The following is a 17,534-nucleotide window of genomic DNA, read 5'->3' on the forward strand; positions in this document are numbered from 1 at the left end:
ACGAGTAGCAGTAGAAGTGATGTAGCGAGTTGGGCAGTCAGTACAAGTGCACCTACGAAAAAAAGCAGATCTGAAAGATACAAAACTGCAGAACAAGCAGAAAAGATGATAGCTGGGCGAATGGGACATGTGATGTACCAGCCTGCCTTTCTGCACGTGTCATCTGCTTTATTACTGTTTCTGCTTCCAAGACAAGGTCGAGGGCTGCAGTTTCTTGCCAAGGGGTGCGCACCTTAACAGTTTTCCCTTTCATATCTGTTGTTATTTGTATCTGTAAAAAACGGAACTTGTCCACTGTACTGTCCTCAAAAACTGACCACGGACTCACTTCCGTCGCATTGATGACACGTTTGGTTGTGAAAGGCAGGGCAAAGAAAAGTATAGAGTAATATCCACGTTTTGGTGCTTTTTTTACTTATTCGGTTTTACTTACTTTTTACGTAATATTTTAAAACAACGTGATTCGCCTTTTTTGTTGTTGTTTTTGCGTGTGAACACATTTAAAAAATAACTGGCACATTTGATGCCCCGTGCTATATCTCTGCTCCGAGGCGCAGTTTATATTGCAGGCCGGCAGACTTATTTTAACCAGCTGGTGATATTAAACGTGGATCAAAATCTCGATACACGGACGTTCTCCATTTCCAGCTACTTCAGAAAACCGGTCGTGGGGAAGGGAGATCGAGGCCACTTGTGGTCAGCTGCAAACGGCTTAGCCACTGAAAATCTCCTGCGGTCACACTTGTCAAGTATTAACGATTTGCAGGTGTCGGACCTTTTAAAGAAATTATCAAATGCAGAAAGTTTCCGCTCATAGGGTGTGGGCTTTCGCTGTTGCACAGTGGAGCACTCCTGCATCCTGATTGCCCCAATAAAGTCGCAGCTAGGGAAGGGCAAAGTTGTTTTATATCCCCTGCAAGCTGCCGAGAATGACATTTCGTTTGGTAAGCTTGCACTACGCTCGCGCTTCCAGCAGCAACAGACCATTGCTACATTGGTGCTCATTCATTTCCCCTGTTGTTACAAAGAGCGTGATAGTGTCCAATTGTCTGGAGGAAATGTGCGCGAGCGGGAACGAAGTTGATGGTATGTGAAAGCAAAAAAGGCCTGACTTGCATTGACTATGCAATATCAACAACGGAGGGTCGAACCGTTTCGGCATGAACCAATAACCGTTATTTCTTTTTTCGGTTCAGTTCCGGTTCGGGTTCAGCGTGTTCAAAAAATAACAGTTCGGGTTCGGGTTCAGTTCCGGCAAAAATACCGGTTCAGTTCCGGTTTTCGGTTCGGTTCGGTTCCGGTTTGACACCCTGATACATACATACATACATACATACATACATACATACATACATACATACATACATACATACATACCATGGTGTCGAACCGGAACCGAACCGAAAACCGGAACTGACCCGGTATTTTTGCCGGAACTGAACCAAAAAAGAAATAATGGTTACCGGTTCATGCCGAAACGGTTCGACCCTCCGTTGTTGATATTGCACAGTCAATGCAATTCAGGCCTTTTTTTTTTCTTTCGCGTACCATCAACTTCCCACCCGCTCGCGCACTTTCCACTCCGGACAATTGAGCACTATCACGCTCTATGTAACAACATAGGAAATGAATGAGCACCAATGTAGCAATAGTCTGTTGCTCCTGGAAGCGCGAGCGTAGTGCCAGATGACCAAACGAAATGTCATTCTCGGCAGCTTGCAGGGGATATAAAACGGCTTTGCCCTTGCCTAGCTGCGACTTTATTGGAGCAATCAGGCTGCAGGAGTGCTCGACTGCGCAACAGCGAAAGCCCACACCCGATGTGTGCAAACTTTTTGCATTTCATAATTTCTTTAAAAAGTCCGACACCTGCAAATTGTTAATACTTGACAAGTGTGACCGCAGGAGCTGCTCAGTGGCTAATCCGCTTGCTGCTGACCACAAGTGTCCTCAATCCCTTCCCCGCGACCCTTTTCCTGAAGTAGATGGAAATCGAGAACGTCCGTGTATCGAGATTTTGATCCACGTTTAATGTCACGAGCTGGTTAAAATAAGTCTGCCGGCCTGCAACATAAGCTGCGCCTCGGAGCAGAGATATAGCACGGGGCATCAAATGCGACTGTTTCTTTTTAAATGTGTTTACACGGAAAACAACAAAAAAAGAAAACGCGAATCATGTTGTTTTAAAATATTACGCAAAAAGTCAGTAAAACCGAATAAGTAAAAAAAGCACCAAAATTTATATATTGCTCTATACTTTTCTTTGCACTGCCTTTCACAACCACACGTGTCATCAATGCGAAGGAAGTGAGTTCCGTGCTCACCCGCCGCGGTGGCTCAGTGGCTAAGCCGTTGGGCTACTGAGCACGAGGTCGCGGGTTCGATACCCGGCCGCGGCGGCCGCTTTTCTGATGGAGCCGAAAAGCAAAGACGCCCGTTCGTACGAGATATCGGGGCACGTTAAAGATCCCCAGGTGGTCAAAATTAATCCGGAGCCGTCCACTACGGTGCACCTCATCGCCTGCGTTGCGTCGGCGCGTTAAACCCAACAATCGACAAAAGTTTCGTGGTCAGTTTTTGAAAGACAGTGGACAAGTTCCGTTTTTTACAGATAAAAATAACAAAAGACATGTCAGGGAACACTGTTAAGGTGCGCACATAATCCTTTGGCAAGAAACTGCAACCCTCGACCGTGTCTTGGAAGCAGAAACAGTAAGAAATCAGATGACACATGCAGAAAGGCAGGCTGCCACTTCACACTGTCCCATTCACCCAGCGATCATCTTTTCTGCTTGTTCTGTAGTTTTGTCTCTTTCAGATCTGCTTTTTTTCGAAGGTGCACTTGTACTGACTTCCCAACTCGCTACATCACTTCTACTGCTACTCGTTCCGGAGGGGAATACTGCTGTGGACGAATTGAAGAGCGTCTACCCAAAAAAGTCCCATCTCATGCTCCGCGCGTCAAATTTCCTTTTCATTTTGTAACAGCATAATGTGTTATAAGATTCCGCAATGTAGCACGCGGAACGATGGCCGGGGGTCAGGCGGTACGATGACATACTGATCGTAATGCACACATCTGGTATAGCTATCGCAAAAGGAATTTCAGTGGTCAGAGCAATAATGCAGTGACTGAGCGTTAACTAAAGCTTACTTTTAACAAAAGTGTGGCTAACCTAACACATTCGATAAGGTGACAGCTAACAAATTATTCAGAGTGACCAAATAATCTAATTCATTTGTAGTATTTATGCATGTGCGTGTTGTAGGATTTTTTCTGTTTTGTTACAAATATAAAAAAATGTGCGCCATTGGTATTAAGCGCCGGTATTTGAACGCGCAAGTACGCGGGCCTAAATTTAAGGCTTCAAGGTTAGCGAGATGGGCGATTCCATAGCGACCATTGCGATTTTAACAAAAAAGGAAAGGGCAGAAAATATATCCCACCATCATCTCTTGGCGGTGGCTTTATGAATAGTCGCTAGGACAACGTAAAGTCTGGGCGAGAAAGCAGGTGGTAAATCGTCGCCACTTCATCTCTTTTTTTAATATCTCCTAATTGTTTAAAGTTTGCTTTGCAATCGCCCCACTGCCCTTGGGGAACAGCAGCACTTTGAATTTTTGTTTGTATTTTGATTTGACTCGTTTTAAACTACTAAATGTTTTTTTTTTCCATTTCAGTGATAATTCAACTCATATAACCGGTTCCCGAACTGGTTAAAGCTCCCGAACCGGTTCGCTAACCGGGTCGGTACGTGATTTTGTCGAACCGGAACTGAACCGGAACGAAGTGATTTCGCTTGAACGAGAATCGTAACCGAACCGGTATTTTCTTCGGTTCGACGCACTGCTACATACATACATACATACATACATACATACATGCACACATACACACACACACACACACACGCACGCACGCACGCGCGGACGCGCGCACGCGCACGCACACGCACGCACACGCGCGCGCGCACACACACACACACACACACACACACACACACACACACACACACACGCACACACGCACACACACACATCTGGTAGGGTGGATGCGCGCGGAAGCGGCCGACGCGGCGGGTCATCCTGCAGCCAAGCCGGTTCTCGGGGCGGAGACGCGTGCGGGGACGCGTGCAAAATTTTCCGCTCGTGTGTTTGACCCTTTACACACAAGCCCCGCTTCTGGCTGGCAACTTACTCCCTTAAAGCGAGTCCACCTCCTCCTCAATCTCCCTGTAGACGCCGAAAACTACGACAAAACGGTGGTCAGTCCAATTACCGACCGCCCCGACGCGATTACTACCATCATCGCCAAGACACCTGGGCGAAACTGGCGAAATTATGAGGCAACACTTAAGACACTTGAAAAGGAGACTTTATGCGTCACTTTATGCGTCGTCATTCCCTCAACTCACAAAAGCGCAAAACAAATAATTTTTTAGCCGCACAAGGTATTCAAACAGTGTTAAGGCTACAGAATGCCACACCAGCACATGTCTCGCTCGGCGAGCTTCGTCAAAGCACTGACTGAGCCCGGCCTAACCCCCTTTCACTGATATTCTCAGCCGCATACGCGCGCAAGCTGCACTTGTTCCTGAGTCCGAGCCCCTTTGGACGACACCACATGGGAACGTAGAGCCTATTCCGAAGCATGTTGTCACTGACTACACCGAACGGCGAAGTAGCCAGGCTAAATTGCACGACCAACGCATCGCAACATCAGAGAGCATAAGCCGAGACGCATATATCTACACGGATCGCCCGTGAGTCAGTGACACCTCAAAGTGTTGTTCCAGAACATGGTGGAGAAGGGTAGATGTGTGAATAATTACGAAACGACGCCGTCTAGTTGCCTGGTAATTTGTCATACATTTTCCACCCACATTTAACCATGAACTCTTCTTCCTTGCCTCCTCGCTTCATGCTGCGTCTAGCCTGTGGTTCAGCGTGTCGAAGTCAGCACGCAGTACGATGAACTGACTGCTGGCCGAAGCTCGTTGTCTCCAACCTGCATAGAACTCGTTCTGGACCCGAGGCCCCAACTTTTCGATGGCCGACAAGTATTGAGGCCTCGGTAACTGAGTCAAGAAAGCAGCCCGAGAGTACACCGACTAGGGTAGATAAAAGGATGCATAGAGTATGACCGTCACCACTCAGATACGCAGCTTCATAATATCATCGCTCCGTGGTGTCACTTCCCCCGCACCCCCAGCCCTTGGCTGCATCGAACTTCGTAGACCGATGATTGCTTTAGATCTTTGACCATTCTGGGCAAAGTCACGCCAGACTCGCCTAGGTAACGACATTGTGAAACGCCATCTATGCGCGGCTGCCGTGGAGGTGATACCGGAATGAAGGGATGAAAGCGCAGGAGGGGGGGATGTGGAAGTGCGCACCTAGTAACTCGCTGGATCCTGCTCTTAATGGATACGTTCGAAATGTTTGCTCTATCCCGGCTACCGCGCGCTCGCTGTTGCGCACGCTAATACCGCCTTCCAGGGAGTTCACGTTCCAGGCAGGCCCGCCGAGCGGCGCACGGGCAAGTCTTCGCACGAAGTTTCGGGCTTGTTGACACTAGTCAACTTGCCAGCGCGCTGAAACAGTGAGCGTGCAAATACTTCTACTTCGTTTTTACCATCTAGGGTGACGCTGCACTTACAAAGCTGCATTTCTGAAGGGAAGGCGCCGAGGGAGCAAACTATAGAATCTGAATATTTGCGGGACAATGGGTTCCGATGGGGAAGACAATATCCCGGCTCATTTGAAGAGCCCCCTTTCAACGTTATCTACGGCAGAGATGAGCGGCTTGTCTCCGACCATTAAAGGCTGTTTGTGCCTCGGACTCAAGCTAAAAATCTCTCCCGTGCGTAGTCATGGAGCAAACAATATTTAAAACGACGTTACTCATAAACGCGCAGATCATTTGATACTTGTATTACAGCAAGCTCGCAACAGGCTCATTTTGTATCTTCGGATCAGGCATTGTTCCGAGCAGTGGTCACCAGTCAGCCTTCTGAGCTTTGTCGACGAAAGACATTTGCAATGCCAACTAGTGGCCTTCCCTTTCTTACCGCTTGCAGCGAAACGTGTCGAGACCCTGTTTCCTGCTACCTCCTTCGTCCGAAGTTCTCTGGAAGGCTTTTTAAGAAGCGTGTCGCAGAGCTAACCACAAGCAAATCAAGAATGAGTTCAACGGCATACCTTCTTCAGTGAATTCATGAAGCAAGAAGATGCGCTCGCGACAGTCTGCTTTCGCTTAAAAGCACAGCTGAGCGTATTCATTAACTTACTCTGAACCGAGGGAGATCAGTTTACTATTTCGAGTCTTCAGACTGCAACCGAGCGTACCGTGCGAGCTGTCGAAGCGATCTACTCCCAGTGAAGGACTTGCAGCGAGCTATCTGCGTCCACACCTCTTGCCGTTGCACAAACTCGAAGCGAAGAAGGTGTCTTCAAACCGTTAAATTTATTTTTCCCAGGTAATAAAAGCCATCCTTTGTTCGCGTTCGCACACAAATTCACTCGCCTTTTTCGAGGGAAAGAAATGAAAGCAGGAGTTGGGGCAGCAAAAGGAACGAGGGGAAGGGCGCCGCACAATTGAATTAACGCGGAAGTTGAACGGAGCGATATATCTCTGCGAGCACACCTCCGCCTGTGCACGCCGCCGGCGTGCTCTGAGCTCGTATTGGAAAACGGCGGAGAGTCGAGCGAATCGCCATGACGACAGTCCCTTCCCAAACGCGGACCTGCCAATCTTTTGTCTCTCGCTTTCACTCCTTATTTCCCCCGCCAAGGAAAGCCCCCGGTCTGTCCGCAGTGTCGCTTCTCTTCGTGGCGAGAGTAACCCGTGCCCAGTCGCCGCTCCGTGCACATTCGCGTGGAGCACTGCCGGCGGGGGCCGCGGGGGGCAGACTGCACAAAAGCTGCGGGATGCGCGCGCTCCGCTGCAGCGCATATTTCACCGGCGAGCGCCATTAGTTTCCGCCCCGAATGCAGCGCACGTGGTGCGAGGGGGTCGGAAGGTGCATTGTTGATTTGCGAAAAATGAAACTCGAGCGCACGTCGCCTATGGGAGTGTGGAACGCCTGGATGAGTTCATCGAGATGTTTATCGCCGCTGATACCACGCCATTGCGAGGAGGACGAGGACATGTGTATGCGTCGCTTATTTCTGCTTATTTCCGAGTTTTGTCTCACGAATTTAGGATGCGTTTACTTGAGTGGAAGCAGTAGAAGCAGTCGTGAGCGCGAAATGTGCTCCAAGCAAAGGAAGGAAGGAAGGGTGTAGAAGGAAGGCAGGAAAGTTAACCTGGGTAGAGCAAATGCAGCACACAAAAAAACTATGACCTAGCGATCTTTGGAAGATGGACGGCTGTGTTCCTTTCTCCTCGCATCTGATCCGGTTGGAAGTGTCCTGAAGATGTTGCAGCGTTCTTGGCATTATTACAAAGAAGGGGAATAAGCAGCTCTCGTCCTGGCACAAATATCAGCGCTGTTGTGGTGGCTAGTAGGAGTGGGGCACACCTCATTTTTCCAACCGGAACTGACACTGCAACAAATACGGAACAGTGCGCCTAGTAGTTTGCCAGGCATTCCTTCTAGGGCCCCTTCCATGTTACACCTTTGCAGCGTAATATCCCAAACCTAGTATCCTAAATAAATACAAATTTTGTGGGAGCCTAAACTTATTGCAGTCAACTTTCAGTAGCCTTGCAAGACCTGTAAAATTTCCGTCACAATAATTGACGGTTGAGAAAATTAAACCAGTTAAAATTCGCTTGAAGTGAAGTCAGACACTCAGCAATGGTCTCTTCTTTAGTGAATTCCCTGAGCCCTTTTTCGCGGTCAAGCGTGAACCTTTTCGTTGGCCCGAAACGTAAAACATAATAAATTTGAAAGAAGGAAAAACAAAAACAACGAAATATGAAGTGCAAAAGTGGTTTAACCCTTTGCAGTTCGGAACGTTTACCCACTTTCCGGCCGTTCCGGTCCGCAACTGTTTTGAAAGTTTCTGGCGCCGTGAAGAAACACAAACTGTGCAAGAAAAACTCACAGGACATTTATTTTTACTCTTGCATTCCGCTTGAAACTCCGTTACCGTTATTTGAGCCACGAAGCTTAACCTGAACCTTTACGTTAAAAAAAACTGTACGCCATCCCGCCCTGCGGAAGCAGGTGTCCAGCGCAGCTGTTGTAAACCACCACACATGCTGGTGGGGTACTGTATGAAATGTTCCTCGTTTTCTCGGGGGGCTTCTCGCTCGCACTCTGCTTCTCTGGCGGCAAATGCTGGGTCCTGACGCATGCGCTTAGCGTCTTGGGTGAGAACTGCTAGGTCCTGCCTAGCCTGACGCCCGCGCTAGCCCTCGAATGACGTCAACCTCCCTCCTCTTTCGATAGCAGCTGCAAACCTAATCATTACCAAAACACATGGGGGGGGGGGGGGGGGGGCGTGGACGGAGGAGGTCCCATTGCTTGCCGGCGCCCTATCATTCGCCATGCGGTTTCGATGCTTGTTTTGTGTTTGTTTTTAGATGCAAAGCATCTCTTAGTCGACCCTCCGTCGTCCGGCGTCCGCACCTCTCCTCCTCTCCACAACAGCTGTGATAACGCCGTTCTCTCTCCCCTCCTTCACTCCACACCACCTGTGCGCTACGCGCGCTGCTCCTCCTCTCCCCTCTCCCCACCAGCTGTCTAATCACGCGCATGCGCGCTGCTCCTCCTCTCCACTCCCTCTGCTCTGCAAATAAACCCCGTCCGCGCTCCGCTCAGTTGCTTCTTCGGTACTGCGCCGTCCGATGACTGGAAATGGACGCCAACGATTCCGTCAGCGAACTGGCTGGCACACCTTTAACTAGCGCCAGCCAGCACACTGTCAGAACCGCGAGCACCTCCGCAGACAAGGCTGCACAGAGGAGAGCTCGCGACGCCGAACGTAAACGGCAGCGTCGAGCAGCGGAGTAAAGTTAGGTTCGTAGGAGAAGGTGGTTGGTGTCGCCGTGGATGGGTGAAAGTAGCCGATGACGCTGACGCAGGAGGTAGATGATGAAGAAAAAGTCTATTTACACTTATTTACAGACGATGAAGCAAACATAAGACAAAACGAACTGAATTACAAATAAAAGGCGCCGCAGCGCACAATAGGGGGTATCGCGGCGCGATCCCTGATGGGGGCCCGGAGGCCAAAAAAGGTGCCGAACCGCCGCACGGTTGGCGAGAAATTCGTGGGGCTCTGGCGCCCAGAAACCGCCACGGGAGCAAGTCTTGGTGCGACCGCTCTGGGCCGCAGCTCCGAACAAACTCGTCGAAGCATGCGCGAGCAGGGCGCGAGCAATGCCGCCTCCCCCACAGCAGCGCTCATGCCAATAAGAATTTTGACCTCCGCTCCCCCCCTGGCCGTCCCCGAAGGTCAGGATGAAAGGAAAGCCTCCCCCGACGCCGCGTAAAAGCCGCCGGCGAGGCCCATACAAAGGGTTGCGACTGGATGGCGTCGGCGGAGGCCGCCCCAACATTCCGCCAGCGGATGGGGAGACCCAACAAGGCCACGAGAAGGGAGGGGGGTCATCGTCAAGACGGGGTTCATCGGCGCTGCAATCATTACAAGCGGATTCCTCGCTTCGAGAACGAGAAGCCGCAAAACGTTCCCCACTACTCGATAAATAAAGAAGACATTTAATACGCTATTACACGTGTCTTTACTCTAACAACCAATTAACACGCTACTACTCCACGGCTTTGCATCCCCTCAGGGTTCCCACGTGGGAAGATGGTGTAATTTTTTTTATTTACACGAATACTGAACCCTACGCTGGACGCCTGATTTGCCTGGCGCATGGGCTCGGCGTCTTGGGCGATAACTGCTGGGTCCTGCCTGGGTTTTTTGTTTACGGCACGAAATTTTCCGACCAGCGAGAGGCTAATAGCTTTGCTGTAAAATAACGCTAAGAGCTGAGCATAGTAGCACTTGTTGCAGAATAGTAGCTTAGCTGTATATAGCACTGAGCTGGCGAAGGTGTTGAGGAGGCGTTCGTGTCTTGTGCAGCGCCCCTGCGTGCCGAGATCATGCCGAAGCGGCTGACGGTGCGCAGCGGGGACGACGTCACGGTGAACTGCACGTACGCCGGCGGGCCCGTGCACTCGGTGCAGTGGCTCAAGGACCAGCGGCCGCTGCTCACCGACCACCGCGTGCGCCAGTTGGGCCGCCTGGTGCTGCACGTGAGCGGATTCCGGCGCGCCGACGCCGGCATGTACCAGTGCTTCGTCGCCAACGACGCCGACTCGGCGCAGGGACACGCGCTCCTGCTCATCGAAGGTAGGCTTCTACATCGCCAAACCATCGCTTTCGTCCACCGTCGTCGGGCAAAACGACAGAGGGTGAAGGGGGCGGGGGGAGGGCTAAGTGGGCCTCGAAAAACCACATGACGCTGCAGTGAAGGTAGAGGGGGAAATTGATTGAATTAGGTGAGTTCGCTCAAGAGGGGGCAAGCTAATCAGACTCGGAAAAACGTTTAGGAAAACGGCCCCACAAATAGTGGAGAGTTTCGTGGAACGAAAGCAGTTCAAGCAGCTTAAGCAAGAGGAAACTTAGAAAAGAAAACCCGGAAACTTTAATCCCAAACCCCTACAAAGCTCAACCAATCTCCATAAACGAACACCTGAACTCACCCCGATCGTTTCACGAAACTGCACAATCGCTGGGCCTGCTGCCTGGCTCCACGCACAAGGCTGTCCGTGTGTACGTGCGAATGTGTGTCATCATCATTACCATTTGTTGCTCCCTAACTTCAGTGTGACCCGCTCTCCTGTACGTAGCAAGCGGGCCCGGGAGTGGGATGGTGACCTGTCCCGTGATAATCCCCTGTATTCTGAATCCCTCCTCCACTCGAGCCTCCAGTCGGGGATATCTCTGAAATCGATTTTCGCATGTAAAAACATTGCGGTTTCCTCCACGCAGCCGAGGAAACACATGCAGTGGAGGACAGATTGAGAATACGGCCTGACTGGAGTAATTCCGCTCCTCACAAGCATACTGCAGCCCCGCGAGCATCGCGCTCCTCACGTGTCGGCTGTGTAGAACGACACGCCTTCCCTCCCCCCTCCCCTAAAGGGAGGCACACCAATGTCGAATTGGAGGCAATATATTTGTTTAACACCGAAATCAACTACGAAATTGTCATGGTTATTTAGAAATCGAAATTAAGGCCATTTCCGCTAACGGATACCTTGGCCGCCATTACGACCGCCATGGAATGACGGCCCCACCTGTCTTCGCCGACTGCAAATCATTCTGTTTTGGACGTGACAGACAGGCAAGCAGATAGAAGCTGTTACTTGTTCCGCAGTACTGAAAGCCTCATAATGCCAGGGAACTGCTTGTCAACGTGTTGATGAAGGGCTACTGGGCAGACGGGCGTTGTTGCATAATCGGTGTAATCGGCTTAGGCAGCCACTCCCACCGCATATTCTGTTGTTGATTGTTCTGGTTGTACTGCTGAGAATGTGTTTTTGGACCAGCTTTGTCTACGAATTGTGAAGTGCGGTTCGTTAAAGTGTCTTAGAAATTTATGCCAGCTTGCTTGGGTGATCAGCGCACCTTTGGCCTACTGCGGTTTGTTCTCCTCTGGTAAAGTGCGCAGAGTTGTTCTGGTGATTTCTCTTTATTCACTTTATTACTTTCCAAATATTTTTGCACCGAAGGGCGCAGCAGAACGTTTGAGTAAGTCCAGAGGTGTCAGCCACCCTTGAAGAAAAAAAAAAAGCTATACTCGAGGACAACTTAAGAACGACAACGATGATGATTGATGATGATGATTCCTATTGGTTTCCCCTTTGAAGCGGGGTGATGACATGTCATCTTACCTAAAAAGGACTAATATAACCATGTTTTACACTCTTGGTATAATACTAGCGCTGCTTAGGGCAGGCACTAAAGCTCATTAGGCCCGAAATACTTTCTTTTCCCTGTTACAGGTGGTAACTGTCCTGGGCAATATTCCCCTCTCTGCTTTTCATCCACCAGCATTCTAATCGTCTTTTCGTCCCCTCGACAGCCTCGAAGTTAACTTCCTCTGTGATACCCTTAAATCCTAGGGCTTCTGAAAGCCCAATATTCCCTTCATGTAGATTTGGATGGATACCCTCACATTCTAACACTATGTGCCGCATAGTTTCTGTTTCTTTTCCGCAGACCACGCATACCCCATCATTTTGTGAATACTTCCCCACAAAACTTTTAGTTCGCAGGCAACCTGCTCTAGCCTCAAAAAGCAAAGCACTGCCCTGGGAATTATCGTAGAAATTTTCCTTTCTGATGTTCATCTTCTCAGCCCTGTACATCTCTAACGACGTTTTAGCTTCCATTTTTTCCCTCCATTTATTCGTTTCAATCTGCCTTGCCTCTTTTTTGGTTACCTTGGCTGTTTTGGATTCCCCACTGTTCTTTCCGTATTTAATCGTTAGCCTTCTAGTCTTTCTTAACCACTGCGTGTCCACGCTTTTCAAGTATAGGTACCTAAAAATCTTAGCTGCCCACCTTCGTTGATCCATTGCCCCCGATGATGATGATGATGATTCCTATTGGTTTCCCCTTTGAAGCGGGGTGATGACATGTCATCTTACCAAAAAGGACTAATATAACCATGTTTTACACTCTTGGTTTAATACTAGCGCTGCTTATGGCAGGCACTAAAGCTTATTAGGCCCGAAATACTCGGAAGTTGCCCCTGCGCCTCATCACCGCAGCCGGCTGTTACTCCGCGCGGCGCAAAAAGTGCCTTACTGCGAGTATTTTGAGCGTGGCACGAGTCGTTTCCGTGATTTCTCGCACTTAATCTTCTTTTAAATTCCTGCATCGACTGCAAAAAAATCTGGATGTGAAAAAGAAGGCGATGTTACGCATTCAGTGCAACCTCGTTTCAAAACGCGCGCGCGCGTTGACATCCGGGTCCGTCGCTTCGGCGGAGCGATACACTACAAGAGCTATTGCCGCTATTACCTTGTACCCGAGTATAGCTTCTCGATCAGAACGCCTCAGTGAATGGCATCGCATGTCATGGCACGTTTAAGTGACCACCTCAAAAGTCAGTAGTCGCTATAGACCAACAGGGCTACGTCACAAAAGTGTATTTTAGCCGGTAGGCCACCCATCTCTAACATGCGCCAAAATTTGGTCGTACGGGCGTTTTCGGTTTTCGCCTCCTACGGAAAAAGCGCTGCGGCGTCGTCGGTATAAGCAGCATACCAAGAAAGCAATAGAAGGAACATAACATTGCAACAACGACACTGCGAGCCATTGCAACAGCACCTCCAATGACTGCAGTTAGTTTCGCCACTGGAAGTAGGTCTTACCTGAACCTCATACGGCAAGGTTAAGCTCGACCCCGTTATTTTGAGATCCCCAACTTCGAATATGAGGTCGCTAGGTTTCGTTGTAAACATCAATGAGGCGTAGACATGGTCAAAGTTTCGATGCAGCGAAAAAAAAAAAAACATGAGCGTGCGCGACCTCCCTCGCAGAGGTGGCCCCCGCGCTGCCGGACGTGTTCACGGCCCAGGTGCACGAGCCGGGCCAGGGCGTGTCCCTGCGCTGCACGGCCACCGGGTCGCCGCTGCCGCAAGTGTCGTGGCTCGTGGACGGCGAGCCGCTGGCCGAGCGGCGCGACGTGCAGCGCGGCGACTTCGTGCAGCCCGACGGCGCCTTCGTGGTGAGCTACGTGAACGTGAGTGCGCTGGCCGTCACCGACGGCGGCGACTACACGTGCGTGGCGCGCAACGAGGTGGGCGCCGCGCGGCACACGGCGCGCCTCAGCGTCACGGGGCCGCCCTTCATCCGCGCCGCCCGCAACCTGACTGTGGTGGCCGGCCGGCCCCTGACGCTCACCTGCCCCGTCGTCGGACACCCCATCGACGCCGTGCACGTCGAGAGAGGCGAGTACTGTGACCGACGCCTGTGTACTTAACTTCATATACGGGCTCCGCATGAGCCAATAAAAACTTGCAATCAAGTTACCTAATTTATAGCACAATTGGGCCTTTCTTGCCAATGGCCACGGACAGGCTCTGAGCTACTTTATTTGCAATGGGAATTTGTAGTGTGCTACAACCAGAACGTTACTGTGCTCGCGTAAGAAGCTCCTTGGTCCATTCGTGCACGCGCATTAGCGCTCCCGCTTATACGCTGAATGGATGCTGAAGCGATACCTGCATTAAGCCAAGCGACGGAGAAGGTGGAACCATTGGCAACAGTTCAGGCCGTGGGATGTCGGGGCTTTGCATACAAGCTTTCTCATCCGACCACGTTGCCTTGAGCCACACATCTTTGTACCAGCCTTCCAATGAGTGTATCCTTTGGCGTCATTATGCCCCGCCATGGGGAATGTATTTCGAAGCGAAGGATGTATTTCGAATGTATTTCGAAGCGGTGGGACCGCTCTGCGGGGGTGAGCGGTGCGGTTGTCAACGAAGCGATCGTCAGCCAGGGGAGTCGCCAGCCAGCAAGGCCCAGCCCGCCCAGCCGCTACCAGCATCGACGGATACGGCAGCAAGCGAACGACCGTTCGTCCCACCATGCGATGAGATGACTGCTGCTCGCGTGCCCTTGGCCATTGCTTGTGTTCAGGCGACATGTTTTACGTTTTAAGTGCGAATGCACTTTATAAGCGACCCCAAACCATCCACCGCCGGCGGCGGCGGCGGCGGCGGCGTCCGCAGTGCTCCTCCATATTTAAAAAAGAAACAGCATCCGGCGCCAGGTTTCGATCCGAGGACTTTGCGGCCACAGCGCGACGCTCTACCGACCAAGCCACGGACGCGACGCTGATATCAGTGTTAGTGACGCGCCTTATATCTTTAACGCATTCAAACTACGTCGTCAGCGGCGTGCGTTGGCGACTCAGCGGCGTTATAGCGGCTTGATAACTGCGTGGTGTACACGTGATACTACAAACCCGATGGAAGAGATGGAAGAGAAGGCGGCGAGGCGGTGGGCTGCGGGGGCCGAGCGCAAGCGCCGCAAGCGGGCCGACAACCGTGCATTCGCACTTTCACATTCTCCCCCTCGGGGAAATGCGGGGGAATTTTTTTAGTGTTTGCATTCCAACGTTCTGTGCAGTAATGTTTTGGTAAGACTTGTCCTGAACCCCCTCGGTAGGCAGGACTACCTGTGAAGTTTAAGTTTTGACCCTGGTCGTACGTAACGAGTTACTCGAGTTTAGTTAATTTTTTTCAGTAACGAATTACTGGCTCAGTTACTTTCCTGGAAAAGGAATGAGGAACGTATTTTGGTTACCTTTAACCGGGTAATAAGTAACGAGTACCGGCTTGAATATGAAATTCGAGGGTTATTGAGTACATGGTTAGTCCGTGTTGTGTTTGACATTTGTAATCAGAAGAAACATTCTTAAGAGTAGAAAAGAGAGGGGCCGGTAGAACTCAGATGAAAAAAGTCCTTATTTAGCGAATCTGAAAGAAAGGTACCGTCATTTTCGGTCTACCAAATCTGCCTATCGAAGTTCTAATAATTTCCGTATTAACTGCACTGCTTTCGAACACCTTAGTTTATGTGAGCAGATTTTCCTACCCTCTGTCGGTGAAGTAACGTTATTCCGTATACGAGAACGTTATAAAGAGTTATTCATCATTACTTTACCTGCTATGGTATGTGCTTCTTTTCAATGAACAAGTATGGGCACCACAACGCAATGGGCCTGGCAAGGAAGTAATGACACACTATTTATTTACGAGGCATATACGTATATGGGATATATAGGAGCCAAAATATTGAACAAAGGAGCAGGATCTGTTCGCGTTGTTACAAGGGGCTTTTCGTCAGGGCCTCCTTCATGTATACGTACAATATGAAGGAGGGGCTGTCCTACACGCACAGGCGAACGCAGCCTGATCCACAGCCAAAGTGCGGGGCTACGGGAGCGTTCTAAGACGCTTTGAAACCAGCTGTCCGCGGGAAGGGGACATATTGAATTTTGAACTTGCACCGTTTCTTTTCTTATTTGTTTTCGCCTCCATCCCCAGCCGGCATCCACGGTTCTGCGGGATTGAGTCGCTGTCGGTGCCCCTATCTCGTAGATGCGGAGAGGACGCACGCTGTGTTTGTGCCGCTCGGGCCCGCTCTGTTCCCCGCACTGCATGCACGGGGCAAAGGAGGAACGTCAAATGACGCGCCAAGAAGCCAGAAGAGAAAACTGCTCATTAGGCGAGCACCGCACACAACGGAAGAGTAGTAGAATCAACAGCAACAACCAAAGAGAAAACACGTAGGTCTTCAAATTAAAGTTTTCATTACTATTTCCTATCGATGCTGCCGGCGGGGAGCGCTCGAGCAGCGGTCGGAGCAAAAAGTCAAGAGTAGCCTTTTTCCTTATTTAGTTGCTTCCTCCAGCGGCTCGGCCGGAGTGACTCGCGTCCGGCAGGTTGTTGCTGCCTGCGCTGCCGGTCTCATTTCTGCGGAGCGCGGATCGGACGGCGGCATCGAGAGCGAACTTGGCCGCCTCGGCGACAGAGAAAATGAGCTTCTTTCAGCGCCCCAAGGTGGACGGGCAATTGAAGTATGATTTGCCACCACCAGCGCCACAGCCGTCCACAGTCCGCGAACTGTCGGCAGACGGAGATGACGTTTTCGTTTCGCCGCCGCCTGTTTCGATTTTCGCTTCGGTTTTGTGCCCGAGCCGTGTTTGCGTTATTAATGAAATCCAGTTCCCTCCTCTTTTCTTATTCGTGCGCGCAGCCTTCCCTGCGAGAGTTGGAGGGGTTCGGGCCACAGTTTCGAGTTTTGTGTTGTTTTGTCTGTACTCTTCTTGGCTTTTCCCGGTTTGTTTAGCGGCCGCGAGAACCGCCCCTCTGTGGCTGGCCCCCTTCGGCGTGGTGACTTGGCCGCACCGCCGTGATTGAAATGCATTAAAGTGTCAGCTGGTGCAGTGTTCCCTCGCGGGCGTTTGTACATATTGATGGAGAGCCCCGCGGCGTTTCCCCACTCCTCTGTGGCCGAGGCCTGCCCGCCCCGCGACTGAGCAGCGGCAGGTGCAGCGAATTTGCATACATTAGGGAGCGAGAGGGCGTTGCTTTAATTCTCTCTGTTTACTTCCCTTTTCTTACGCTCCGCATTCAGGCCTTGTGATCTTCCGCTGACTCCTTGTCGACTCGGTAAGGCGAAAAAGGTCTCAAGCAGAGGAGCTTACGCGTTTCGGGAACGCTGAAACCGCGCTGGACAATGATTTGCCGATTGGCGTTTCAGGGTGCGACGAACTCCCGCTTTGTGCACTGTCGCGCGGGATGCCGCGCTTGATTACGAGTTTTCGGGTTCCACGCCGGTAACCGTAGCCGCAGCTTTTCAGTCTTCGGCGTCGAAACCCTCGGTGTTTCGGCGCACTTCGAAGATCCCCAGGTGGTGTAAAGTAGTCCGCAGCGCTGCCTCACGGTGCGCCTTATAGCCCAGGTGTAGCTTCGGCGCCTGGAGCTCAACTTTTGCCCCTTGTTTTGAATTCCAGGTCAAATGCACAAAATCGCGTGCTGAGGCTTCGT

At 50.9% G+C, this 17,534-nt stretch overlaps 1 protein-coding gene across 1 annotated transcript in view; it reads left to right on the plus strand.

The window, feature by feature from the left end:
* LOC144162659 (cell adhesion molecule Dscam1-like) overlaps window positions 1-17,534 on the plus strand; it is an 809,120-nt gene that overhangs the window by 609,769 nt on the left and 181,817 nt on the right. Inside the window, exons 6-7 of the mRNA XM_077693289.1 lie at window positions 10,042-10,311; window positions 13,515-13,925. Coding sequence (XP_077549415.1) covers window positions 10,042-10,311; window positions 13,515-13,925 — 681 coding nt within the window. The remainder of the gene's footprint in view (window positions 1-10,041; window positions 10,312-13,514; window positions 13,926-17,534) is intronic.

The sequence above is a fragment of the Haemaphysalis longicornis genome, unplaced genomic scaffold, assembly GCF_048455015.1.
Source record: "Haemaphysalis longicornis isolate Haplotype H1 unplaced genomic scaffold, Haemaphysalis longicornis Haplotype H1 scaffold_1, whole genome shotgun sequence".
NCBI lineage: Eukaryota > Metazoa > Arthropoda > Arachnida > Ixodida > Ixodidae > Haemaphysalis > Haemaphysalis longicornis.